This window comes from Mus musculus, chromosome 1 (genome assembly GCF_000001635.26).
Source record: "Mus musculus strain C57BL/6J chromosome 1, GRCm38.p6 C57BL/6J".
NCBI lineage: Eukaryota > Metazoa > Chordata > Mammalia > Rodentia > Muridae > Mus > Mus musculus.
In genome coordinates, this window is record NC_000067.6 from 171410820 (window position 1) to 171437325 (window position 26506).

At 47.5% G+C, this 26506-nt stretch overlaps 2 protein-coding genes and 1 long non-coding RNA gene across 9 annotated transcripts; 2 read left to right on the forward strand and 1 right to left on the reverse strand.

The window, feature by feature from the left end:
* The first annotated feature begins 487 nt into the window (after window positions 1-487).
* Usf1 (upstream transcription factor 1) lies at window positions 488-8135 on the forward strand. 7 transcript variants are annotated; one of them, XM_030253053.1, is made up of 10 exons: window positions 488-621; window positions 3554-3710; window positions 4686-4735; window positions 4896-4980; window positions 5316-5417; window positions 5991-6186; window positions 6423-6510; window positions 6654-6712; window positions 6822-7045; window positions 7213-8135. In XM_030253053.1, exons 5-10 carry the CDS (start codon window positions 5319-5321, stop codon window positions 7300-7302), a joined length of 756 nt encoding a protein of 251 aa, XP_030108913.1. In that variant the 5' UTR covers window positions 488-621; window positions 3554-3710; window positions 4686-4735; window positions 4896-4980; window positions 5316-5318; the 3' UTR covers window positions 7303-8135. The 7 variants fall into 7 exon arrangements, with proteins under 7 accessions (XP_030108913.1, NP_001292606.1, NP_001292605.1 ...); NM_001305677.1 differs by having other exon boundaries at window positions 494-621; window positions 4896-5011; window positions 7213-7940; NM_001305676.1 differs by having other exon boundaries at window positions 494-621; window positions 3618-3710; window positions 4896-5011; window positions 7213-7940.
* Window positions 8136-8213: 78 nt separating this feature from the next.
* Window positions 8214-9533, forward strand: Tstd1 (thiosulfate sulfurtransferase (rhodanese)-like domain containing 1). Its single transcript, NM_001164525.1, has 4 exons — window positions 8214-8316; window positions 8519-8641; window positions 9119-9281; window positions 9372-9533. The coding sequence occupies exons 1-4, from the start codon at window positions 8253-8255 to the stop codon at window positions 9421-9423; spliced, it is 402 nt and encodes a 133-aa protein (NP_001157997.1). The 5' UTR covers window positions 8214-8252; the 3' UTR covers window positions 9424-9533.
* A 2832-nt stretch (window positions 9534-12365) lies between these two features.
* On the reverse strand, window positions 12366-26503 carry Gm26641 (predicted gene, 26641). The gene is made up of 2 exons (NR_151523.1): window positions 26423-26503; window positions 12366-13242 (listed from the first exon to the last, which is right to left on the reverse strand). It is a non-coding gene; the product is annotated as a predicted gene, 26641 (long non-coding RNA).
* Between the last annotated feature and the right edge of the window lie 3 nt (window positions 26504-26506).

Here is a 26506-nt window from a genome sequence, read left to right on the forward strand (position 1 = left end):
ACACCCAGAATGAAGAAAATGGTAATCAAACTCGTCCCCACACGTATTTAAGAGCCTGAGGAAAAGCTATGAGGTCTTTGGAGTATTGCTGACGTTAATACAAAGGTATATACCCAGATCCACGTACACTCAGAAATGTCCCAAAGTCCACTTGGAACCCCCTCAAAGTGATGCCCTGATCCAAGATGGCGTCCCACATTGCCCTTATGAAAGATGGCGCCTAAGATTGCCGTTCCACCCTCTACTTCCTTTTACTGGAAGTAAAAGGGCTCCGCCTACCACAAGGATGGAAGTACAATTTAGTCGGGTTTTTTTTTTCCTGGTTCTTACTGAAAACAAAGGCCTCTAGCGAGGTCCCCAAGGATACCGTCTGTTTCCCTTCAGAGCCTGCGACCACTCACGTACCCACATCCGCTCTAGCGGGCATCAGATTTGAAGCGAGCGGAAGTGTGGCAGCTCGGGGGGCCGTCCGTCGGCTGGGCGGGTCGAGGGCACACTTCCGCCCCTCACCAACATGGCCGCAGGCTGGGACTGCGCATGAGCAGCTGTCTATGGAGAGACCTAGATCCAAAGACGGAGAAGGCTGCCGGGGGAAATCGGCGACTGAAGCGGCCTGGCCCGGTGAGTGCGTCGGAGCCGGCCGGAGTCCGGACGCCGGTGGATCGGCATGGCGGGGCACCTTTGCTTTGGCTGGCGTTTCCCAGGCCAGGCCACGCCTGGGCACGGAGCCTTTGTTTTGGGGGAGGGGGCCGTGCCCGGCTCTTTCTCTCCTGCTTTGTGGGCCGAGCTCGCTCCCCGCCCCGGTGTGCACACGTCCCAGCCGCCTGCGGTGGGTATCCAGCTTCGAGCCGCAGGCCCGGGAAGGTCCCCGGCGTCCTTTCCCCGTCTCTCCTCCGCGGAGCAGCTGGGGCGCAGGCGAGCTGGGCTGGGACCGGCGGGGTCACCGCGCGGGCTGCGGGGCTCGCGCCTGCCGGGTACTCAGGTCCCCAAGCGCCTACTACTAGTCGGTGGGCCTGCAGGGAGACGCGTCGTTCTCGGGCAAGGTCCGGGCGCTTGAAGTCTTTGGGAACTTGATCTGGTTTTTGTGTGTGGGTGGTGGTGGGGGGTGTTTTGTTTTTTAAATTTCTGCCTTTGCGTCTGTGCTTGGTGAGGACGTTTGCTGGGCTCTCCTTTTGAGCATGCAAAACCACAAAATCCTAGGCTGATTTCCGTATCACGTATTATTAATGCTCAGGATGCTTCCGGATATACAACCAAGGTTTGAGTAAGGAGCCTACCGCCGTTTCTGGGTAGCCTCAGAAGTTGCGCTGACAGCTGTTGGCTATACGGTTGTCTCGTGCGCCTTGCAGTCTCTTTCATAGCCTCCTCCTGCAGGCCGTGCCAGGAGCTTCAGGAGGAGCTCTTCCTCCTGTTTGAGGATGGAGACCCCCTAGGTGGTCCGTACATCCGGACGCTGCCTCCCTTTGCAGCCTTACTTTCTACGGACAGTTTCACTTTCAGTTCCCTTTTGTTATTGTTGTTAACGTTCTTCTTTGCACACGGTCTTTCCGAGGCGCATTATCCGCTAAACTAAGGTTTTTCTTTGATTAGAAAGGTTTGGAAGATCTTGCGGGTAGAGTGTTTAAAAAAAATCTTGTCCTTTCTTGTTGAGATTATTTTATTGCTTTGTCCTATGCAGCTGTTTCTTTCTGGTGGCATCTGTCTGTACAGTTCTTTGTTTTTTCCCGTTCTCTGGCTGGTTGTCAAAAGTCCTAAGGCAGGAACATTGTAGATGGATTCCTCCCCCTTTGTCTTTTCTCCTGCAGAACCCTGAGCCTGGAGGTTTTCTTTCCCCCCCTCCTCCTGAGGCTTAGTTGATTTGGAGTTGTCATGGCAACATTTTAGCAACTATGTTGCTCTACAGGAAGCCTTGCTGGATAAAATAAAGAAGCCTTGAACATGATGCACTTGGGCACTGGTGTTTGTAACAGATGCTGTAAATCTGGACTCTCTCAAAACAAGAGCCCCGACAGCGGAGTAGTATCCAAGAGCCAAACCTGGGTTTTATGCTTAGTGATGGTTTCCCAATAGCAAAAAAGGTTTCAGTTTTCCTCTTCTTAGATTTGAGGACTGGAATTTGTTTTTTGTTATTCTTATTTGATTTTGAAACAGGACCTCTCTATACATAACCTTGGCTGTCCTGGAACTCACTCTGTAGACCAAGCTGGCATTGAACTCAGAGATCTGCCTGCCTCTGCCTTCTTAGTGCTGGGATCAAAGGCTGGCATCACCACCTCCCAGCTTCAGATTTCTTTTCGTACAGTTTGTGTTGGAGAAGCTGGAAGAAGAATCAGGGAGTGTGTGAGGGAGTGTGTGGGTGGGGGGGTTATTAGTTACTGGTTTTGATAGTGGTGGTCTAAACTTTGCTCTAGCTTTTCCTGTGAAGCTGCTGACATAGAGTATAATAGCTTTAGTAACAATCCACAATAGCCTCAGCCATGCACCCCAGACATTGTTTCACAGTCTACTCCTCCCCCCAGGAGTTGGAATGAAAATGGAGGAGCAGCTGGGTGGTGGCGACCCATGCCTTTAATCCTAGCACTAGATAGGCAGAAGCAGGCAGGATCTCTGAGAGTTCAGAGGCCAGCCTGGCCTACAGAGTGAGTTCCAGGACGGCCAGGGCTACAAGAGAAACCCTGTCTCAGAAAGAGAGAAGCGGGGTTGGGGGGGAAGGAAGGAAGAGAGAAAAGTTTTGGTGTGTGTGTGTGCACATGCATGTGTGTGGTGGGCTGGACGCTGTGATAAACAGCTTTCACAAGTTAGTTTTTGCCTCTTTGAGGGGAGGAGGTTGTTTTTTTTGTTTTGTTTTTTGAGATATGGATTCTCTAGGTTGCCCTGGTCATCCTGGAACTCTGTAGCCATGGCTGGCCTTGAACTCAGAGATCCACGTGCCTGGCTCCCAAGTGCTTGAATCAGGCATTGCCACCACGCCCTGCCTGCTGAGCCCTCCTAGCTTTTCTTTTGGTCAGAGGAGAGCCGTAGGGGGTCAGTTGTTGTCTTTCCACGTTGCTGGAGACAGTGGCTGGCGCCCCGCTTGTAGAGATTCTCTCATCTCCAGCTCTCCATCAGGCGCCCTGTGATTACACATGCTCTCAATGCTGCATTCCTCTCTTCTATAGGTTTTAGGACTCGGGTGTTACCTTCATTCCGAGTGAGACTTCCATTGCGAGTGCTGTTTGAGCCAATCTCCCAGTTTTGTTTTATTTTATTTTGAGACAAGTTCTTGTAGCCCAGCCTAGCGTGACACTAGCTTTGCACCCCAGGATGGCCTTGAACTCCTAAGTATTGGTATTACGGGCATGAGCAAGCACACTTGGTCCTTTTTCTCCTCAAACTCGCACCGTTCCTGTCTCCTTCCCCTGAGTGTTAGGCTCCCAGGAGTGAGCCTCCATGTCCCGTGAAGAGTTGCTTCTTCAGTCACTGCAGACTAGCCCTTGCCATCAGAATTGGGGGAGTTGACTGTCCTTTGCGGATGCTTGGTTTATCTTCCTGGCTGTGTCTTCTTGGAACCTAGGTTCTAGAACCTGGAAAGCTGTTCAGTTGCCTGGCCTCACTGCAAACTCTGTGGTTTCCACCAGGACTTAGCATTCAGGCCTTTGAGTTGGGAGATACAAAGTCCTCCGAAAAAAGACCGGCGCCTCGGATGAGCCCCCTCACAGAGAGATGAAGGGGTAAGTGAAGAGGGATGTCTGGGCAGAGGAGGGATGGCCTGGAGAATGCAGAATTAATGCAGAATGACTAAGAACATTGGATTCGGGAGATCTGGGTTCAGGTACCCAGCTCCAACACTTACCAGCTCTGTGATTTAGTTTCTCTATCTATAAAACTGTGGTGCTAGTCACTGTTATTAGCATCAAGATGGTGTGCTGGGGTGGGGGGTGGGGTGGATGCCTTTAATCTCAGCACTCAGGAGGCAGAGGCAGTCTTATCTCTGAATCCAAGGTTAGCCTGCTCCACACAACAAGTTCCAGGACTGCCAGAGCTACCCAGAAAAAAACTCTTTCTTTCTTCTTCTTTTTTTTTTAAGATGTAGAAATGGTCCTTTTTTTGTTTTGTTTGTTTGCTTGTTTATTATATGTAAGTACACTGTAGCTGTCTTCAGACACTTCAGAAGAGGGCATCAGATTTCGTTACAGATAGTTGTGAGCCACCATATGTTTGATGGCATTTGAACTCGGGACCTTTGGAAGAGCAGTCAGCGCTCTTAACCACTGAGCCATCTCGCCAGCCCTAACACTTTCTTGAAAAACAAAATAAAACCAACCAACCAACAAACAAAAAAAGTGCTTATAGCTTGGTGTCTATGTACATGGTAGATACTTAGTTATTACTTTTTAAATTTATTTTGTTTTATTTTTTTGAGACAAAATAATATTTACATAGTCCTGGGTATATCGTAGTCCTGGCTGCCCTGGAGCTCACTCTGTAGACCAGGCTGGCTTCAAACTCACAGAGATCCACCTGCCTGTCTCCTGAGTGCCAGGTTTAAAGGAATGTGCCACCATGAGCCAGCAGTAATACTGTCATGGTCTAACCTAGCCTAACATCTGTTGTGGATGCCAGTGAGTTTGGGAACCATGTTACGAGGTCAGTGAATGTCTCACATCTTCCATTTGTTTCTTGTTTTTTTGTTTCACCACCAATAGGCAGCAGAAAACAGCTGAAACCGAAGAGGGAACAGTGCAGATTCAGGAAGGTGAATGTTGACAGTCAAGACTTATGGCTCATCCTCCCCTCCCTCTCTTCAGATGATGGTCCATCTCCTTCCTACATACCGTGTGTCTTTTAAGTGCCATGCAAGTAGAACAGGGAGGAAGGCAGTTAACTTCTAGATCTTTCTTTGCCTCTTAATCTAGGCGCAGTGGCTACTGGAGAGGACCCAACTAGTGTAGCTATCGCCAGCATCCAGTCAGCTGCCACTTTTCCTGACCCCAACGTCAAGTACGTCTTCCGAACTGAGAATGGGGGCCAGGTAAGGGAGGGGGCCAGGTGGCTGCAGATGCCGCCTGGGGTTTGGGGTTAAGGGAGGGGCATGAGCATGTTTTGGGGAGCTGTGGCTTGGAGGAGTAGCTGTGTACTATTGGGGTGATAATTGGACGCTTTGAGATTGATGTGGGGCTGGATATGCTAAAGCCTGGGGGTCGGGGCGGAGGGGACAAGGGACAGTTGCTGAGTCTCTCTGAAAGACTCGTGGGACTTAACATGTACAAATACCAGAGGCTATTCTGAGAGGGTCTATGATTCTAGACACTTACTCTTCTCTTCCCTGCTTCCAGGTGATGTACAGGGTGATCCAGGTGTCAGAGGGGCAGCTGGATGGCCAGACAGAGGGCTCTGGCGCCATCAGTGGTTACCCTGCCACTCAGTCTATGACCCAGGTACTGGGGGAGAGACTGTGAGAGGACTAAAGAGTTTTTAGCAATAACTGGGGAGCCAGCAGGAAGGAGGGGTAGAATTGGGGACAGTGGGGTGCATCTCAGGCCACTTTAACCCAAAGCACCAGGTCCAGATGTGTTCAACCTTCTGTCATTGAGACATTATTACCCTGTCATCCTAACGTGGAGCTGGAAAGGTGGCTCAGCACTTAAGAGCACTTCTTGCTCTTACAGAGGACCTGAGTTCAGTTCCCAACAACTGCACAGTGGCTTGTAACCATCTGGTTTCAGGGGATCAAGTGTCCTTCTCTGACCTCCATAGGCGCCCCCCCCCCATACCATATACATACATTCAAGAAAAATACTCATACACATAAAAATAAATCTTAAATACACACACTTGAATTTAAAAAAAAAAGCACCTCATTTTAAGAAACTTCAGTTATGGGTTGGGTTGCGTTCGTAGCTATCTTTGACCACATGGTGTTCTGCTAAGGGATAGAGCCTTGAAGGGCGATAGAGTGGGAATGAGTCCCCGACTGACTGGACCCCGCCCGCTCTCATTTCCCTCCTCAGGCAGTGATCCAGGGAGCTTTCACCAGTGACGATGCCGTTGACACGGAGGGAGCAGCTGCTGAGACACATTATACATATTTCCCCAGCACCGCAGTGGGAGATGGGTCAGGGGGTACCACATCTGGGAGTACTACAGCTGTTGTTACCACCCAGGGCTCAGAGGCACTACTGGGGCAGGCAACCCCGCCCAGCACAGGTGAGACTGTTGCACAAGGATGGTAGCCTGAGGGGCTAGGCTGTGGGGTGTGGCTGGGGGATGTGGCTGGGGGTGTGGCTGGGTTTTAGCACGTGAGTTTTAGTAATTACTCCGATCAGAACATGTGGTGAGTCTGGGCTGCTTTACAAACTGGTGGGAGCACGTTCTCAAAAGGGTCCCAAGGTCTAGGTGAGGTTCCTAGGGGTCCTCATAAAACCTGCCTCATGTCGTCACAGGTCAATTCTTTGTGATGATGTCACCACAAGAAGTATTGCAGGGAGGGAGCCAGCGATCGATTGCCCCCAGGACCCACCCTTATTCCCCGTGAGTGACCTTATCTGTTGTTAAGAGTGGTTTCGGTGCCTGCCAAACCTTACGTAATTCCTCACCCCAAACACCGGTCTTGGTTTCGTTTGCTTCTTTGCCTTTTCCTTGGTCTGGCCACCCTGGACTTGGACTATTATCAGGAAGTCAGAGGCTCCCAGGACAACTCGAGATGAGAAACGGAGGGCTCAACATAACGAAGGTAGGTGGCATCCAGGTGTGAAGCCAGGAACAGCCTAAGTAGATTGGGGAACTGCAGCGTGAGGATGGGAAGGCTGGCGGGTCACTCTCTACTTTGCTCTGCCCCACAGTGGAGCGCCGCCGCCGGGACAAGATCAACAACTGGATTGTACAGCTGTCCAAAATCATCCCAGACTGCTCTATGGAGAGCACCAAGTCTGGCCAGAGTAAAGGTGGAATCCTGTCCAAAGCCTGTGATTATATCCAGGAGCTGCGGCAGAGCAACCACCGGCTGTCTGAAGAGCTGCAGGGGTTAGATCAGTTGCAGCTGGACAACGATGTGCTCCGGCAACAGGTCAGACTAACTCCAGGATGGCCCCCTTGGCAGCCCCGTAGCCACTGACCCAGTTTGGAGTCCCTGGAAAACACTTGCCATTGTCCCTCTTGGCTGTGGCTGTGGGGCTGAGTTCATGGCTTAGCGGTGTCAATCTTGTTTTTCCTCATCATTTCCTCTCCGTGCAGGTGGAAGATCTCAAGAACAAGAACCTGCTCCTGCGAGCTCAGCTTCGGCACCACGGACTCGAGGTCGTCATCAAGAATGACAGCAACTAACTCTGGGGACTCAGGGGCTTTGGGCCAAGGACTGCAGCCGGCCCAGGAGCAACAGGCTAACCCCATGCCCCTCTCCTTCACTGCCTCCTCTGGCATGGGACTCGGGGGAGTTTGGCAAGTGTGTTTTTGAACTGAGGCCCTGTGGCGTGGCAGTCTGCAGTGAGTGGTGTGAAACAAACAGTGTGGGCGTGCACTGACAGCCCGGCCTGCTCCCTCTGTGCAGTCCCCGGGTCTGGTGCGCCTTCGGCACACTGCATGTGCTGTCTCCTTGCTGGACACTGGACACACTGAATCTGGGCTTGCCGTGTGCTCGCTTGGAGTGCCTGAGAGAGGGACTGCGGGCCTAGTACTTCCACTGGCTCTTCCTTTCTCTGGAGCAGAAGTTAAGATGCGTACCTGAGTACTCTGGGAAGCAGGCTTACTCAAGAGGTGGGAAAGGATGCTAGCTGGCTGCTATCCCAGGAGTAGAAGGGGGCCCAATGAGCAGCCGAGGCCCCTACGGAAGGCTCTGGAGCCAGGGAGAACTGTAGGCAGGGGTGGGTTCACTGAGAGCCTTCCCTGCTCCAGGGATGGGTCTTTTTATTTCTTTCCTTTTTTTTTTTTTTTTTTTTTTAAAGATAAAATTGTTTAGAGCCACAGTTGTCTGTCTTCCTCCTTTTTGGGGCCCTGGGGGAAGGGAGAGTGCATATTACTCTTTGACCAGTAAGGGCTGGGTCAACCTTTGAGTGGGGTGCTGCTGTTCCTATACTCATTACCCAGAGTCCTGGTGCCTGTGCCAAACCTGGGTGAAATTTCCGGCCTAACCTGGGCAGTCTATAAAGGTTTCAACTGTGTGCGAGTGTTACAGGTATCACCAACTGGTGCGATTGGACTCTGTGTGTGTATACTCCAGGGGCCATGCCCTTGCTTCCGGTTCCGGTCTCTGGTTGGGCTCTGGGAGGGTGAGGGAGATGCTTCGGCTTGCAGTTCTGCGTCACAGTCACACAAGTGCGGCTGCAGGAACCATGGCTGGAGGTACCTGAGAACCCCCTGGATGTGAGGCTGACGATGCTGGTCCCCTGGGAAGGGCTGTTTGTGGAGAGAGGAGAATGGGGTGTGGCTGCGGGTCTCAAACAGCACCACTGGGCTGGGAAGCTGCTGCCGGGGTGGGGGTGTAGCAGCCACAAGTGTCTTGTGGTCCCGCGGCCCTCAAGACTTTTCATGCCCTCTTCCCCAGTGCCTACAGTCTCCTTCTCTGAGCTCCGTTCACTCGTAGCCTCAGGCAGGGCCAGGCTCTTCGACGTTCGATCTCCAGAGGAGGCAGCAGCTGGTACCATTCCTGGGGCACTCAACATCCCTGGTATAAGATTTCCCTTGTTGGCAAAGGAACAGTCCATGATGGGCTTAACTAAAGGAGCCTCATTTAGTATGCTGTGGGGACGGTGCTGGTAGACATAGGGCCTTATATTTGCTCAAGCCAGCCCTCAGGTTCCCTAGAGAAAGGCTAAATGGAGACATGCTGGCAGCGGAACTAGCTTATCCAGTTTGAGGGGATAGCAGGTGGCCAGAGGGGCAGGTCCCCATCTGAATGCCGACTTCCCTGAAGCTGGATGCTTTAATCCACCTGATCCTCCACTGCCTGCTTAAGTCTCAGCAAGTGGCAGTGTTTGCTGGCCTGACTTTGCACTTGTGCGCCTTTGTCTTTGAGGATGGGGTGGGGTGGGGGCAGCCACTGTATGTTATTCGGACAGTCTATGCAAATTTGCCTGCTGTCAGGATTCCGCTCTTTCAGCACCCCCTCGGTGTACCCCTGGCTTTCCTTTTTGTCCCCTCTCAGTGTCTGAATTGGAAATCGCCTTGAACATGGACCCAGCTGCTTTTCAGACTCTGTACTGTGCTGAGAAGCCAAAGCTAGAAGACAAGAATCTTATTTTCTTCTGTCAGATGGGCAGGCGGGGTCTCCAGGCCACACAACTGGCACAAGGTCTTGGCTATACAGGGTATGACAAACAGAAGGCTTGCTAGCTGGGTGCTGCCTGGGGACTGTCTCCTGGACCGGTCCTTCCCTCAACATTTCTTTTTCTCCACAGGGCTCGGAACTATGCCGGGGCCTATAAAGAGTGGCTGGAGAAACAGGGCTAGATAAAAGGCTCACCAGTTTGTGGCTGTTCTCAGACTACCTTGCTGGGCTAGGCAAATCCTTGTAGTGCTTCACACATGAAAAACTCAAATAAAAAGTACACTTAATGAAGTATGAGTTGTATTTAATTTGTCACATGGACAAAAAAAAATGGTTCTAGTATTAATCTAGTGCTGTTTATCTCAGGATCTTTGTCCATTCCTCTGGTCCCTACCACCCAATTAAAGCAGTCCCCTGAATAACTGAACCTGACTTTGAACAGCAGTTTCCAGCCCAGAATGCACATCAAATAGTTACCTAATAGCCTTAAAAATAATCTTGGAGCTAGGTTGTGGGGCAGAGGACTGTGCTGCCAGACTGAAAACCTGGTGAGGTTGAGTGGAGTTCCTGCACTGGAACCCATGACCAGGACACGCCATTGAGAGGGCTATGACAATCAGGCATGTAGGGACAACACCTAAAGTCTTTCCGCATGCAGATGAGGCATCCCTAACATCTTAGACCAAGCCAATGGGAAGCATCTGCCTCTAGATTCCAACCCACCCCAAATGTTTACAAGGTCCTATCTATCTACAAGGAATAGAGTGCATGAGGTATTTCACCAAAGGTCAGTCTGAGAGTGCCTGTCTGACTGACTGTAACACTCCGGGGAAGAGCTTTCTCTCACAAAGTTTTTGTTGCTGGTCCTCAACTTGGCCCAAAGAGCCTGATGTGTTAGGCTGGTGTGCTACTTCCTGCTCCTTGGTCCCCAGCTGCCCACTGTGTCTCACCGCCGTCTTTTTGGTTTTTCAAGACAGGGCTTCTCTGTGTCGCCCTGGTTGTCCTGGAACTCACTCTGTAGACCAGGCTGGCCTCGAACTCAGAAATTTGCCTCCCAAGTGCTGGGATTAAAGGCATGTGCCACCACCACCCAGCTCAAGCTGTAACTCTTTGGCCACTCTGGCTGAGCCAGAGCCCCAGATCCCATTGAGCAGAGGCAGTGGTACCAGCATTACTTTAGGTTCTAATCTGGCCTGGGCTACATTGTGAATTCTGGGCTAGCCTAGATACCGGGTAAGTTCTATGCAGCCATGGCAATAAAGCAAAACCACTGTGCTTGATGGCCCATGATTTTAGTTCCAGCACTTGGAGGCAGAGGCAGTTGAATGTGAGTTTGAGGCCAGCTTGGTCTACATGGTGAGTTCTAGGAGCCAGGGCTACGTTGTTAGAGGGAAAAAAAAATCAGAAAATCGGCAAAAAACTCCCCTACATATGCACTGGTGAGATGGGCCAACAACTAAAGGCAAGTGCTGCCAAACTTTATGACCTGAGTTCAATCCTTAGGACCTACAAGGTGGAAAGACAGACTAACTCAACAGGTGAAGTGGAAACGAATAGTTCTTTGGAAAGTTAGTTGTCAAGAGAGGTTTTTCAGGGGCACACAGGTGAAAGGATGTCTTGCTAAAGCAAACACATGAAAGCCTGTTTTCCTGAAGCAGACATAGGTGAAAGGATGTTTGGCTATAGCAAACACATGAAAGGATGCTTGATAAAGGAGTATAAATATGACCCCATGGACAGTGAGAGACAAGCACTGAGCCTTGGTTTGCTCTGCCTTGCTGTTCTTCGCTAAAGACACGCATGTATTGGTTTGCCTTACATAGTGTTGATGAGCTCAACTTGTGATAACTCTGACATTGAGAGAAACTCACTTCGGTGCAGCTTGCTGATTCTGCAGCCTTGCCTCAGGCCAGTTGGGGAGCATGGCAGTTTCTTCTGAATTGAACTGCAGCTGCCTGGTGTCTGCTTGCTGAAAGGACTGGACTGTGACTGCGGGCTCGTGCCTGGTGTCTGCAGCTGCTGAGTTGTATTTGGTGTTTGCTCTGGGACTGAACTGCTGCCCCAGAAGATCAAGCTCACCCCAAAGCACTATTGCTGAACAGGTCCACTTCCCCCACATCCTAATAACTTTTCTCTTCCACTACCTCTGCTGGGTGGTGGGCTGGAGGAGAGATTGAACCCCTATTAAAAGTAGGTTACAAAAAATTTATGCCTACTTACAGGTCGTCCTCTGACCTCATGTATGCAGCATATGCTCATATACAACACACACAAAATAAATAGTATGTATTTTTATAAAACTACATTCCTTGGGGTTAGAGAGATCGTTCAACAATTAAGAGTACTGAGCACTGTCTGTTCTTCCAGAAGACCTAGGTTTGATTCCCAGTACCCACAAAGGAACTTATGACCATCTGTCACTTCAGTTCCACTTCCATGGGACCTGATACTCGCCTCTGCTCTCCTCAGTCACACATTCACTGGTGCGCTCGTGCACGCACGCGCACACACACACACAAATAGAATAAAATTAAAAGTTTAAAATTTTATTCCTTTAGCTAGAATTGCAGGAATCTAACTTTCTAATTTTTCAAGGGCTTGAAACAATGTTATCAGACAGGTCCTGTTTTTGCTTTTTTTTTTTTTTTTTTTTCTCCTTACTTCCTTCTCTGCCTCCAGCTTTGGGCAGCAACCAGCAGCCCTCCTGCATCTTCGGCCCCACCATCTACATTCTGTAATTTCTCCTACCCACCTGAGTTTTCAGCTTCAGTCACTGTCCCAGCTCACTTTCTCCTGGGCTTCTGGAGTTTAGCCAGACACTGGTGCTTTTAGTTTTTGTTTGCTCAAGCTCTGAGCTGCTCCACTAGGCGCCTGAGTCTGCAGATAAGAGTGGAATTAACCTCACAGTCCAGTAAATGGCAGGTGTCAGGTTTTCTCCCCAAACCTAATCTCTGACTCTGAAATAGATTGGGAAATCTCTCCCATTGTGAGTCTACAACACCTCCTCCCATCATCTCTGTTATGGATCATAGTATTTCTTTATGGTTTTATAATCATGAGACAACAAAAAACAGCTTAGTTCATGGAAGGATTTTGTTTTTGACAAACCAAGCAGGGTCTTATGCACTTTAAACTTTTTAATTTGGTTTTTGGAGACAGGGTCTCATGTAGTTGAGTTGAACCCCTGACACTTCTGTTGCCCCTTTCTGAGTGCTGAAACTACAGGTATGTGGCATTTTAGGCAGTGCCAGGGATTGAACCCAGTCCTAAGACTGTTTTATTACAGGTAAGATGGTTCAGCCAATAAAGGTACTTACTGCTAAGACAACCTGAGTTCAATTCCCAAAACCCATAGGGCGGAAGAAGAGAATCAACTCTGGTGAGTGTCCTCTGACCTACACACACACATAAATAAATAAAATTTCCAAAAGCATTTACTGGGGGATGAAGAGAGAGCTTAATGGTCAAGAACGTTTCTCGCAGCGGACCTGGTTTGGTTCCCAGCACCTACATGGCATCACATCTGGTAGTAACTCCAGTTCCAGGGGATCTAATGCCCTCTTCTTACCTCCCCAGACTTCAGGCACATACACGGTACACAGATATAAACAGTCATACACATAAAGGAATAATAAAAACTTATTAAAATAAAATGAATTCCTTTTTTAAAACAGAAATTTTAGAGGGATAGGAGGGGTCTTGCTATGTAGTCCTGGCTGGCCTCCAGCTCACAGTAATCCTCCTGTGTTCTGTTCCCAATGCTGGGATTCCAAGTGTGAGTCGGTATGTCCTGAGTTTTGTTTGTTTGTTTCTATGCTGCTGAGGCTTGAACCTGGGACTTCATGCATGCTAGGCAAGCACTCTATGAACAACTACATTTTCAGCCTTGAACCAGTGACTCTCCTGCCTCAGACTGCTCAAAGCGCTGGATTTGCCGACAGTGACGTTCCGCCGTGTGTTCATTCCTTCTGCGTTGAGTATGTTTCTTTGTAACCACCTCCCTAAAGTAAGATGAACAGGGAAACATCAAAACCTCTTCTGGAGCCGGGCGTGGTGGCGCACGCCTTTAATCCCAGCACTCGGGAGGCAGAGGCAGCCNGGATTTNCTGAGTTTCGAGTTCAGCCTGGTCTCAGAATGAGTTCCAGGACAGCCAGNGCTATAAAAAGAAACCCTGTCTCGAAAAACCAAAAAAAAAAAAAAACCAAAAAAACCAAACCAAACAAAAAAACCTCTTCTGGGTGACTCTTTGTGGTTTGTTCCATTTACACTCTATACTTTCTTTCTAGCTTCCAACTTGTAATCCTCCTGTGTCAGTCTCTCTCTCTCTCTCTCTCTTTTTTTTTTTGAGACAGGGTTTCTCTGTATAGCCCTGGCTGTCCTGGAACTCACTCTGTAGAACAGGCTGGCCTCGAACTCAGAAATTCGCCTGCCTCTGCCTCCCAAGAGCTGGGATTATGGGCGTATGCCTTCTCCATTTGCCTGAGATTATAGGATGCACTGGCATGCTTGGTTTCTAGGCAACACCTTCCTATCTTCAATCAGCATGAATTAGTTTCTAGCGCCCTCCTGGCCTGCCAATATCACTCCTTGGTTTCCTGTGGCTCTAAAGCTGAGGGTTAAAGAGAACTTTAGAAGTATACTGACAATGCCCTCTACATAGTTGATCACTGAGAGAAAATTCCTTCTTCCTCATTAAGTAGGTGGATCATAACCCTGATAGGCTGTTCCGATCCATTACCCCACCCTATAAAATGTTCTTTTCCTTTCCTCATAGCTATTGTATCAGAACACCGGGGCTAGCCAGCTAGACAGAGTTCCCTTGGAATTTTTTGCTTTCCTTTTCGTTTAGAGTGGACACCCACACACTTTCATCCTGCTTTTTCATCAGGTTGTGTTTACCTAGTGTTTGACTCATTGTATCCATCGCACTATCCATCACACTACGTTGTTGTTGTTGCTGTTGCTGCTGCTGTTCTTGTTGTTCAAATCTCTCTCCTAAATGGGTGGCTTAAAGGCAGAAACCTTTCTTTACCTCCTACTAAGCTCTCGGTAGGTGTTGAGCCCTGCTAATCTTCTGACCTTCAGAATCTTCTAATTTCAGCCCTGTCTGCCTAACCTTGAAGTAACACTTGTTATCAGTCAGCGAGTTGATAATTTACAGCAGGTCTCTGTTGCCTAATGGCTGGAACATGTCTCATCCTGACTCTGAGATAACTGCGGTTGAGATTTGCCTTCACCCTGCCATACCCAAACCATCCTGCCAAGGCTTGCTTCCACCAGCCTGATGTCCTTAGTGACCCAAACACACTATATTTCTTTCTGACCTTGGTCTTCACTCATCATCCCTCCTGCTTGGAATGCGTCCAGCGCTTCAAACCCTCTGCATTTCACAAGAATTAGGAGAATGTATTTGGCAGGAGTTCTGGTGCTCTCCTCAAGAGTTTTGTTTTTGTTTTAACATGGGAAAGATGAAAATTAGCAGATGAATATGTATAATTGGATTCCGTGAAGGACGCAGATGCAAAGCTGTGTTGCTCCAGCATAGACCTGTATCCCTTGTCATACTGTATGGCCACTTGCTTTCTCCTTTCTTCTCTTTAGGCTTAGCTTTTTAAAGGGAGGGATTGTTATTTCATTGTTATAAACTAACCATGAAATGTAAACTAACATGATATCTGTTCAGTAAATGAGCTTAGTAATTTTTTTTTTTTTTTTGGTTTTTGGAGACAGGGTTTCTCTGTGTAGCCCTGGCTGTCCTGGAACTCACTCTGTAGAACAGGCTGGCCTCGAACTCAGAAATCCTCCTGCCTCTGCCTCCCAAGTGCTGGGATTAAAGGCATGCGCCACCACTGCCCGGCTGAGTTTAGTAATTTTAAAGGGAGGAAGTTAGAAATACTACTAAGGAGGGGATAGTGTTTATTATGGGAAGGGAATGTTGGGTTCTATGTTTGGTTTACAGTAACTGAGTAGTTATCACAAGGCACTTTTAACTAGTCCATCTCTTTCATTCTTTGTAAACTAGGACTTGGAAGATTGACATCCATACCAGGTATGGTGGCTCGTGTCTATAACCCTAGCACTTGAGAGACCGAGGCAGGAATATTGCCATGAGTTCAAGGCCAGCTTCAATTATAGCAGACTATTCTCTGTGGATTTCTGTGAGAATTTAATACCCATGAAGCACCGGTCACCTAGAACACATGGATTTGTGTACATGTATACCAGTGTAAACAGTAATTGTGAGGTAAATACAGAGATAAAGGTATCATTGGAAGAAGCAGCCAGCATACCGGAGGCTGAGAAAAGAGGACCAGGAATATGAGGCTAGCCTAGGCTACATAGTAAAATGCTGTTTAAAGTACTCTGGAGGCAGAGGCAGGTGGATCCTTCGTTCAAGGACAGCCTGGTCTACAGAATGAGTTTCAGGACAACCATGGCTGCCCTGTCTGGAAAAACAACAACCACAAAAACCCAAACAACAACAACAAAGCCAGGTGGTCACAGCACACATGTGGGCAGAGGCAGACAGATTCCTGAGTTCAAGGCCACCCTGGTCTACAGATCAAGTTTCAGGACAGCCAGAGCTACACAGGGAAACCTTATCTTGAAAAGGAAAACAAAACAAAAGACTTCATACACATGCAGATGATAAAATGTTACGAATGAGTGAACTCATTTGACCAGTACTGTGTGGAACATAAAATATACATTATATGGGTTAAGAAAACATGTTGAGCCGGGCAGTGCCTTTAATCCCAGCACTTGGGAGGCAGGCGGATTTTTGAGTTCGAGGCCAGCCTGGTCTACAGCGTGAGTTCCAGGACAGCCAGGGCTATACAGAGAAACCCTGTCTCGAAAAAGATTATATATATATATATATATATATATATATATATTGTTTCCACTGGGATACCCCACCATCACCACCACTTTATTCCCAGAGGGAATTTTCTTCTCCTTTTCTTCTTCTTTTTCCTCCTCCTCCTCTTCCTCCTCCTTGTCTTTGTATATTCTGTTTCAGAAAAAGGTTGGAAGAACAGCTATGCAGTAGGAAAGTTATGAGTGGAAATGGAGAAAGGACAAAAGGCTGGAATGGGAAAACAAAAGTGGTCGCTCTGCTCTCTTCTCTGAGAGGACTGCAGAGATGGCGGTGAAACTGGAGAGGTTGTGGGTGGAGGTGGTGGAGGTGGTAGCACTTGGGAAGTGAGGGGCACTGGAGAAGAGAAGACAAAAAGGCTCAGCTATGGTGACCGAGCCAGAGAGCAGGAGTTCCCTGCAGGAAGAAAGAGGGAAAGAAGCTGTGCAGGAGGGCAGCTGGGCCAGAGAAAAGCTTCGAGGGTAAATCTCAGGAAGCAGCCATTTAAAAAGAAGGGGCTAGTCAGGAACTGTGAAGCCGGAATTAGAGAGGAGGGGTAGCCTGGGGTTACTAGAGACAGGATGGCATCCTATAGGAATGATAAATCCAGGGTGTTTTAAAAAGGATATGATTCCTTCCTTCCTTCCTCTTATTATTCTATTCATTTACATTTCAAATGATATGCCACTTCCCTGTTAACCCCTCTACAAGCCCTCCATCCTACAACCTCCCTCTCATCCCTCCCCCCTTTGCCTCTGAGTTGCTCCCCCACACACTCACCCTCTCCAGCCCCACCGCTCCAGCATTTCCCTAGGTTGGGGCATCAAACCTCCACAGGACCAAGGGCCTCCCCTCCCATTGATGTTAGACAGGGCCATTCTCTGCTACCTATGTATCTGGAGCCATGGATCCCTCCCTGCACATTCCTTGGTTGGTGGTCCCTGGGAGCACTGGGTGGTCCAGCCAGCTGATGTTGTTCTTTCTATGGGGTTGCAATCTCCTCAGCTCCTCCAGCCCTTCTGCCAGCTCCTTCATGGGGTCTCTGAGCTCAGTATGATGGTTGGCTCCATCTGCATTCGTCAGTTGCTGGCTGAACCTCCCAAGGAGCATTCACCCCCAGGTTCCTGTCAGCAAGTGTCTCTTGGGCAACAGCAACAGTGTCTGGTTTGGTGTCTGCAGACAGGACGGATACCCCGGGGGGTCAGTGGTTCTTCCTTCAGTCTCTGCTCCATTTTTTTGTCCCTGTTCTTCCTTTGGACAGGAACATTTCTGAGTTAAAAACTTTGAGATGGGTGGGTGGCCCCATCTCTCAACTGGGGGCCATGCCTATCTACTGGAGGTGGTCTCTACAGGTTCTATCTCTCCTTCTCTGCTAAAATCATTCCCGTGGGGTCCTGGGAGCCTCTTGTTTCCCTGTCATCTGGCACTCTCCAGTGGTTATCCCCATTTCCTCATCTCCCCTGCTACATATTTTATTTTATTTCCTGACTCTCTGAACCTCCTACTTATTTCCTTCCCCTCCTCTCTCCCTCCCTCCACCTCCTGTGATCATCTTGTTCCCCCCTCAGTGCAGGACTGAAGCAGAGGATATGATTTCATATGAGATGCACTCACCTTATGTGAAACAAATTCTAAATAGCTGTGCTACTCTAAATAGAAGTATTCCTCTCAAGACTGGAAGGGATTGGTAGCAGCTATACTAGAGGCTGGTCTGCAGTTGTAATGGTTAACCTGGTAGGTGGAAGAAGCCTCGAATATTTAACAGCGAAATTGAAGAAGGAGAATGAATATAGTAAAAGACCAGTTGCCTGGTGAAGGGCGGTCCTCTGATGTACAAGAACAGGGTCAATTTGATGATGTTACTCTAGAACAATGTTGATTAGTGGCTTTGAGAGCTTGGGACAAAGTTGAAGAGCCTGGGGGGGGATCCATTTACAAAGATTATACATGGCTCTGAAGAAGCTGCCACTTATTTATTTGCAAAGATTAGTGGCTCAGAGGGTAAGAGCACTGACCGCTCTTTCGAAGGTCCTGAGTTCAAATCCCAACAACCACATGGTGGCTCACAACCACTAGTAATGAGATCTGATACCCTTTTCTGCTGTGTCTGAAGAGAGCACTGTGTACTTATGTATAATAATAAACCTTTGGGCCAGAGTTAGCAGTGACTGAGTGAGTGGGGCAGACCGGAGTAAGTGGGATGCGGGGGTTGACCGAAACGAGCAGAGGTCCTAAACTTCAATTCCTAACAGCTACAGTATACTCACATACATAAAATAAATAAAGAAATCTTTTAAAAAAAACAAACAAACAAAACCAAAGATTAGTGTCAGCTGTGGACACTAATAAAGCCATACCAGACCCTGACACAAGGAGATGTTGATAGAAACACTGGTGTATAATAAAGGTATGGGCAGCATCCCATGCTAATATAATAGGTCAAGCTATAGCTAGAGGTCTCCGATATCAAAGTGCTTCAACTGAAAGAGGTTGCAAAGAGGTCATTTGCAAAGAACTTGTGACCAAGCTGATAAAGGTCTCAGATCGCACAATGCCCAGTGCTTTAACTGTGGTCATTTGCAACAAAATTGTGAACAAGGCATCTCTAAGGGCGATGTTCAAAGAAGGCCTAGGTTTCCAGACTACTTCAGGCAGCATAGGTCTAGACTTGGCCACAGGTAAATATCTTACTCTATACCCAAAAATCATGGTTATAAAATAAACTACTGGGGTTTATGGTTCTTTGCAGTTGGAGACAGCAGGGATGATCTGGGGAAGAAGTAGATTAGCTTCCCAAAGAGTCAGTGTGCATCCAGGAATTGTAGATGAAGATTACAAAGGAGAAATTAAGCCGGGCGTGGTGGCGCACGCCTTTAATCCCAGCACTCGGGAGGCAGAGGCAGGCAGATTTCTGAGTTCGAGGCCAGCCTGGTCTACAAAGTGAGTTCCAGGACAGCCAGGGCTATAAAGAGAAACCCTGTCTCGAAAAACCAAAAAAAAAAAAAAAAAAAACCAACAACAACAACAAAAAAAAAAACAAAGGAGAAATTAAAAATATAGCCTCTGTAAAAAGAGAATTGCAGTTGAGCACAGTTGACAGCAGGGGTTCCCTACATCAAAGGCAAAGCTGCTCCAGTGGCAAGAATGAGGGTTTGGAAGTCCTGGAAAACATGCGCTTGGGCAAACAGTTGTTAATGATCAGAGGTGAAAATGTAAAATTGCAAGTAAAATGAAAGAGAAGTTTTGGTGGATACAGAAGCTGATGAAACCATCATTTCACGAAAATCTTGGAATTCAGAATGGCCATTCAAAAGGTTTATACCCAGTTTCTTATTTATTTACTTATTTATTTAATTAATTTATATGAGTAGATGGTTGTGAGCCACCATGTGGTTGCTGGGAATTGAACTCAGGACCTCTGGAAGAGCAGTCAGTGCTCTTAATCCTTGAGCCATCTCTCCAGCCCTTATACCCAGTTTCTAAGGATTGGAAAGTTATCTCAGATAAAACAGTGTGCGATGGGCTAAATGTGTGGGACCGGAAAGTCACAAAGCCTTATATGGCTGATATACACAGAGGTTTGGGGGGAAGACATCTCTTACAACAGCGGGATACTCAGATTAATATTCCTGAAATCCCAGAAACAGCCCACATGATCCCATAATGAAGTAAAGGGTGGGAAAAAGAAGAACCCAAAAAGTAGGAAAGACCAGCTATAGGCAAAAAAGAAACAAAAACAAGGAGACATTAGATTCAAGGATCTCTCTCTCTTTCTCTCTCTCTCTCCTTGTTTCCTTCCCAGGGGATGAAACAAGAGGGGCAGGATAAATCTGGGTCCATCTGTGAGACTTAATTTTTAAAAAATGTATTTTATTTATATGAGCACACTGTAGCTGTCTTCAGACACACCAGAAAGGTGCATCAGATCCCACGTTGTAAGTCACCAAGTGGTTGCTGGGAATTGAACTCTGGGAAGAAGAGTCAGTGCTCCTAACCACTGAGCCATCTCTCCAGGCCCTGTGAGACTTAACTGATGTTCCTGAATGTGGACCCCTGGGCTGAGGTCCAGGACCGGACAAGGAGAAGGCAAGCTGACTATCGGCATCCCATCCGTCTCTCTCTGGTTGCCAACTTCAGAGGCAACGTGAGCACTTGCCTTACACTCCTGCGGCTGCGGCTGGAGCTGTTCTCTCTGCCATGCCTTCCCCCCACAGGCTGACTCAACTGCTTGCCAAAGCAAACTCTTCCTACCTTAAACTGCACTTTGTTGGGCATTTGTCCCACAATGGGAAAGGCACTGCAGCACTCGGCCCAGGATGAACAGACAAGTTTCACACATGAGATACAAGTCTATGGATCAAAGGCTGAAAATGTAGAAACTACTGAGAATAGTTCATCATCGAAAAGTGATAAAGACATCCCTAACTATGACGCAAAACTAGAAGCCATAGAAAAAGCTGAGGATGCCAGGTGTGGTGGTGAACACCTTTCATCCCAGGACTCAGTAAGCAGAAGCAGGAGAATGAGTTTGAGGTCAACCTGGTCTATAGTAGTAAAACTCTGTCAAAACCAAAAATCTAATGAAGTAAAATCTAAACAATCAAGCCAAACCTTCTACATGATACGTGGATACACTGGTGCACGTGTACACAGACACGGCACACATGTGCACTGACACAGCACACATGTGCATAGACACGGCACACAAACCAGAAGGCACAGAACACTGGGGACATTTTCAACTGACAGCACACATAAGAGAGGTAATGTATTTAATATATAAAGAACACTTAACAAGTGAGTAAGAAAAATACAATTATCCTGCTATAGTTTGTAGAAGGTTTTGGTGTCCCCTGAAGGGCCACGAGTTGGCGGGTCGCCGAGCTGAAAGGTTCTAGAGTCCTTTAAGAATCAGCACAGGAGCCGGGCGTGGTGGTGCATGCCTTTAATCCCAGCACTTGGGTGGCAGAGGCAGGCGGATTTCTGAGTTAGAGGCCAGCCTGGTCTACAGAGTGAGTTCCAGGACAGCCAGGGCTATACAGAGAAACCCTGTCTCAAAAAAACAAAAAACAAAACAAAACAAAAAAGAATACAAAAAAAAAAAAAAAAAAGAATCAGCACAGGGTTGGACAATGGCCTTGCTTTTGTCTCTAAGGATTGGGCAGGCACAAAACACCCCACTAGGCTTGGTCCTGAACCATTTTAAGGACTCTGCCAAGTTGCAGAAGACGCCAGTCTTTTTGTTTGTCCCCACAAACTAGCCTTCTTTTTGATGGAACGAATGGCCCACCTATAAAGTAGGAGAGTGTGAGGAGGGGACTTTCCATCTCCCATTATTTACAGGGTGATGGTTTAGTTTATGTGTCATTGGGCCACACAAACTAAGTGCTATGGGACTCGACACTTCCCACTCTTCTTCCTCTAAAGGAGGGTGAGAAAGCCCTGACTTGGAACTTCCCACTGGGCCTTAGGGAAGATCCCGGAGTCCTACTTCCTGCCCAGCCAATTAATGAAAAGGTCACTAGAACCACCAATCATTACATGCCTAGGTGCCGTTGCTATAATTTACCCTCAAAAACTGTATAAAAAGCTAATGAAAGAAAGAGAGAAGCTGGGCATGGTGGCACACGCCTTTAATCTCAGCACTTGGGAAGCAGAGGCAGGCGGATTTCTGAGTTTGAGGCCAGCCTGGTCTACAGAGTGAGTTCTAGGACAGCCAGGGCTACACAGAGAAACCCTGTCTCGAAAACAACAACAACAACAAAAAACCCAAAACAACAACAACAACAAAAAACCCCCAAAAAACAAAAAAACAAACAAGAAAGAGAAGGGGTCACCTCTCCTCTGGGTGCAGGATGACTTCAGCGCCGTGGAAAAATAAACCTCTTGCTTTTGCATTGAAAAAAAAAAAAAAAAAAAAAAAGAATCAGCATAGGGTGTCGGTGGCACACCCCTTTGATCCTAGCACTCAGTAGCAAAGGCAGGTGGACCTCTGAGTTCGAGGCCAGCCTGGTCTACAGAATGAGTTCCAGAACAGCCAGGGCTACACAGAGAAACCCTGTCTCAAAAAACCAAACCAAACCAAAAGAATTAATCAGGGTGTGGCAGCATTCACCTTTCATCTTAGTATTTTTTTTTTAAAGATTTATTTATTGATTATATGTAAGTACACTGTAGCTGTCTTCAGACACTCCAGAAGAGGAAGTCAGATCTTGTTACGGATGGTTGTGAGCCACCATGTGGTTGCTGGGATTTGAATTCCTGACCTTCGGAAGAGCAGTCAGGTGCTCTTACCCACTGAGCCATCTCACCAGCCCTCATCTTAGTATTTGAGAACTGGAGTCAGGTGGATCTCTGAGTTCAAGGCCAGACTAGTCTACAGAGCCAGGCCAGCCAGGGCTAAATAGTGAGATTGGTTTATTTATGTATGTATGGTTTTTTTTTTTTTTTAATTTTGTTTTCAAGACAGGGATTCACCACCATGCTCTGCATGCCTTTAAGGAAAGAAAAGAAAAGAAAAGAAAAGAAAGTGAGCCTAGGGCTCGCGATGGCTCTGTAGGCAAGGTGAAGCACTTGCCGCGCAAGCCCTACAACCTGGACCACCTCAGAACTCAGGTAAAGATGGAGGAGAGAATGAACTCTAAAGAGTTGTCCTCTGATTGCCATGCACCAACAATGGTGCAGGTACCTGCGCTCACACATCAGATACACAAAGAAGAAACAAATTTTCTTTTAAGAAGGGGAGTTTGGGCTGGGCAGATGGCTCAGTATTTAAAAGATCAAGGTACCACTCAGAGGATCTGAGTTGTTCAAGCTCCCAGAACACAAGTTAAAAGCCAGGATCCAGGGGCTGGAGAGATGGCTCATGGGTTAAGAGCACCGACTGCTCTTCCGAAGGTCCGTAGTTCAAATCCCAGCAACCACATGGTGGCTCACAACCATCTGTAATGAGATCTGACGCCCTCTTCTGGACTGTCTGAAGACAGCTATGATGTACTTACATATAATAAATAAGTCTTAAAAAAAAAAAAAAAAGCCAGGATCCGGGGCTGGGCAGGCTGGAGACTGGGATTCTGGGGCTGGCTACAGTTCTAGCTGTAAGGTCAGTGAGAGACCCTGATTCAAGGCAAAAAGGTCAAGAGTGGCAGAGCAGGACACCTGACATCTTCCTCTGCCTCTGTACATTAGTGGGCATGCATACCTGCAACATACAAGCATTCATATAACACACACACACACACAGGGCAAGGGGAGAAACACAGAGAGTGAGACAGATAGATAGAGACAGAGGGAAAGAGGGGGCGGGCACTGGTGACAGGAGATCCTTGGGTCACTGGAAACCCTCAAAGGAGATTAAGGAATTTCTTCTAGGACAGCTTAGTAGTTCTTGGAAGGCTGTCACAGAGGAAGCCTAGATGCACCCAGTGTCTGCATCCTGGCTTGAGATGTGACCGTTTCCTTTTGCATGCATTTCTGCCATGGCAAACTGTCCAATTCAAGGGGTGGTGGTGCTGGAGAACAAAACAAAAACAAGAACACAAAACAAACAACCCTACAAGAATTGAGCTGATGGGCTGGAGAGATGGCTCAGCTGTTAATTTCAGCTTACAGCTTGTGGTCCATACCAGGGACGTCAGGGTGAGAATTCAAGGCAGAAACCTGAAGATAGATTGATGCAGAAGCCATGGAGGAGTGTTGCTTACTGGACTGCCTAGCTTGCTTTCTTATATCATCCAGGCCCATCAGCCCAGGGGTGGCACTGCCTACTGTGAGTCAGTCTGGTGGGGACATTTTCTCAGTTGAGATCCTTTCTTCCCAAAGGCTCTACCTTGTGTCAAGCTGACATACAACTAGCCAGCATACTAGTATATATGCCAATATATCAAAAAAAAAAAATCAAGCAAGGCGTGGTAGCTTATTGCTTGTATATGGGGAGTGCCGAGAGTTCAAGGCTAAGCTAGACCACACAGTGAGAGCTCAGGACACCCTGGAAAATATAGTAAGTCCATACTTCACCCTGTTCCCAAATAAAATAAAAATAATAAATAGACTGGGTCTATAATTCTGTGATGGACTATAAGTCTATTATGAATAAGGCCCTGGGTTCAAATCCTCAGTGCTACCAAAAAATTATATGTATGTATGTGTATATATATATATGTGTGTGTGTGTGTGTGTGTGTGTGTGTGTGTGTGTGTGTGTGTGTAGCAAATTCTGTGGGTCTTCTGGAAGAATGGGGCACAGTCTTTAATCACTGAGCCATCATTCCAGCTCCTAAAACCTTTTTTTCTTCCCTTTTAATGGAAAGGCTATCAGGGAAAAATAATGGTTTAGCATTTTGTGTAATGCCAGAGCACAGTGGTTGGGAACTAAAAAACATTTGTACATATTTATTAGGTATGTAAGAGGAGAGCCGCTAGAACCCAGCCTGTCTCTGAGGCAACTCTCCCATTTTTGCTCTCACATTTTGTTAACAGGGTCAAGCCAGGTTCACATTCCCGGGGTGGAGGACACTCCTACCCTGACCCTCCAAATGTCCGCTTAATTGTCTGGTAAACTGGGAAAAGAATGTAAAACTTGCTGTTATCTTGACTGAGGTGCCTAAGTTGTAAAAATTTATAGCCAAAGCCTGCCAAGCCCTCATTAACTGCATGCAGCTGACCAGCGCCTTTGTTCCTTTTATCACTTTGAGCTCCCGACCAAATGTCCAGGAGGATGAACTGAGAGCCATGGATTCTGGACCCAGTGTCCTAAAGGATGAATTAAAGGCCTTCAAGCCAGGTGTCCTGGAGGAAGCCCAGTCTTCAACAAACACTGTCGTGCATGCTTAACCATTAATGCAAAAATATGCTCGATGACCCTGCAGCTCACCCAGCCCCTCCCTCCTTTTGCAGTTTTACCCTTTAAAAATGCAACACAGCTTCCTTGGGGATGTGGTTCAGACCCCCAACTTGGCCACCTCCTGACCGCTCAGAAAATAAGGCTTCTGTTTTGACGTTTCTGTCTCTGAAGTGAGCCTTCTCAGCTTCCATCCAGAACCCAACAGGTATAGTGAGTGGGTCATACTGTAATCTTGGTATTCAGGGAGGCTGAGACGTCCTAAGTTCAAGGATATTTGGGGCCATATGTGAGTTGCAGAGCAGCCTGGGCTAAAGCAAGATCAGGCCAAACAAATGCCAAAACTGTGTATAAGTCTCAGTTTAGGACTTCAACTTTCTTTGAGGGTGAATAACAAGTTTGCCCTTGGCAGATACCCAAATATTTGTTTCAGTTTAGTAGTACAAAGTTTCTTTCTTGGTTACACACTGTCCTGTTTATTTTAACTGCCAACCTTGAAGTCAGAAATGTTGTTTTAATTTATTTATACTTTCCAGTCTCATCCAGGAGATGCTTGGTAAACTTGCTGATTGTTGTTGCTGTTGGTGGTGGTTTTTTGAGACAGGGTCTCACACTGCATCTCTGGCTGTCCTGGAACTCACAATGTAGATCAGGCTGGTCTTGAACTCACAAAGATCTACCTGCTTCTGCCTCCCCAGTGCCGGGATTAAAAGCATGGGCTACCAAGCCCAGTGTAGCATGCACTCTTAACTGCTAAGTCATCTCTCCAGCCTGTTTTATTTTTGAAATGGGGTCTCTTGTAGCTTAGGCTATTCTCTGATTTGCTACCTTGTCAAGGATAGCCTTAAACTCCTAATCCTGCTGTCCCTGTCTTTTACAGTCCTGGGATTACAAGCATAAACACTAGGTTGGGTTTTTTCCCCCTTTCTATCCTTCTCCTCCTCCCCTCCCACCCCCTTCCCTTCCTCTGAGAAAGGGTCTCATGAATCCCAGGCTGGTCTACGGCTTATTAGATACCTAAGGCTGAGCCCCCAATCTTTCTGTACTTACATACCTCTTGGCATAGCCATTTTTATAGGAAGATCCACAGTTTGAGGCCAGCCTCAGCGACATAGCTAGCCCTGGTCTAGAAAACAAAAGCTAATCCAAATGTAAGGCCCAGCAAAGGAGCTGCTGACATAGATCCTATGTGTATGTATAAAAGACATATTCCCAGTCCTCCCAAGAAGTATGGGTCAGCTTTTATTATCTGGATGCTTCCTGTATCCGTCTATGTAGGTTTCTTTTTGAGAGCAACCCAGTTTGGGATAGTCAAGATGTCTCTCTTGTCTCAACCCTCTCCCTACACCTTCCTATATTAATTTGTGTTTTTCACTTACCAAGGGGGAGGGGACCAAAGATTCTGCACCATCAAGCAATTGAAAAGTAATGGAAGAGAAATCAACCAAGCACATTCCTGCATCTCACAGGCAGTGACCTTACTCACCTTCTCTTTAGAGATGACTATCGAGGGCCTGGCAGTCCGAAAGGCTCTATCTGCATGCCTTGCTGCCCAATTGGGATGCCCTTA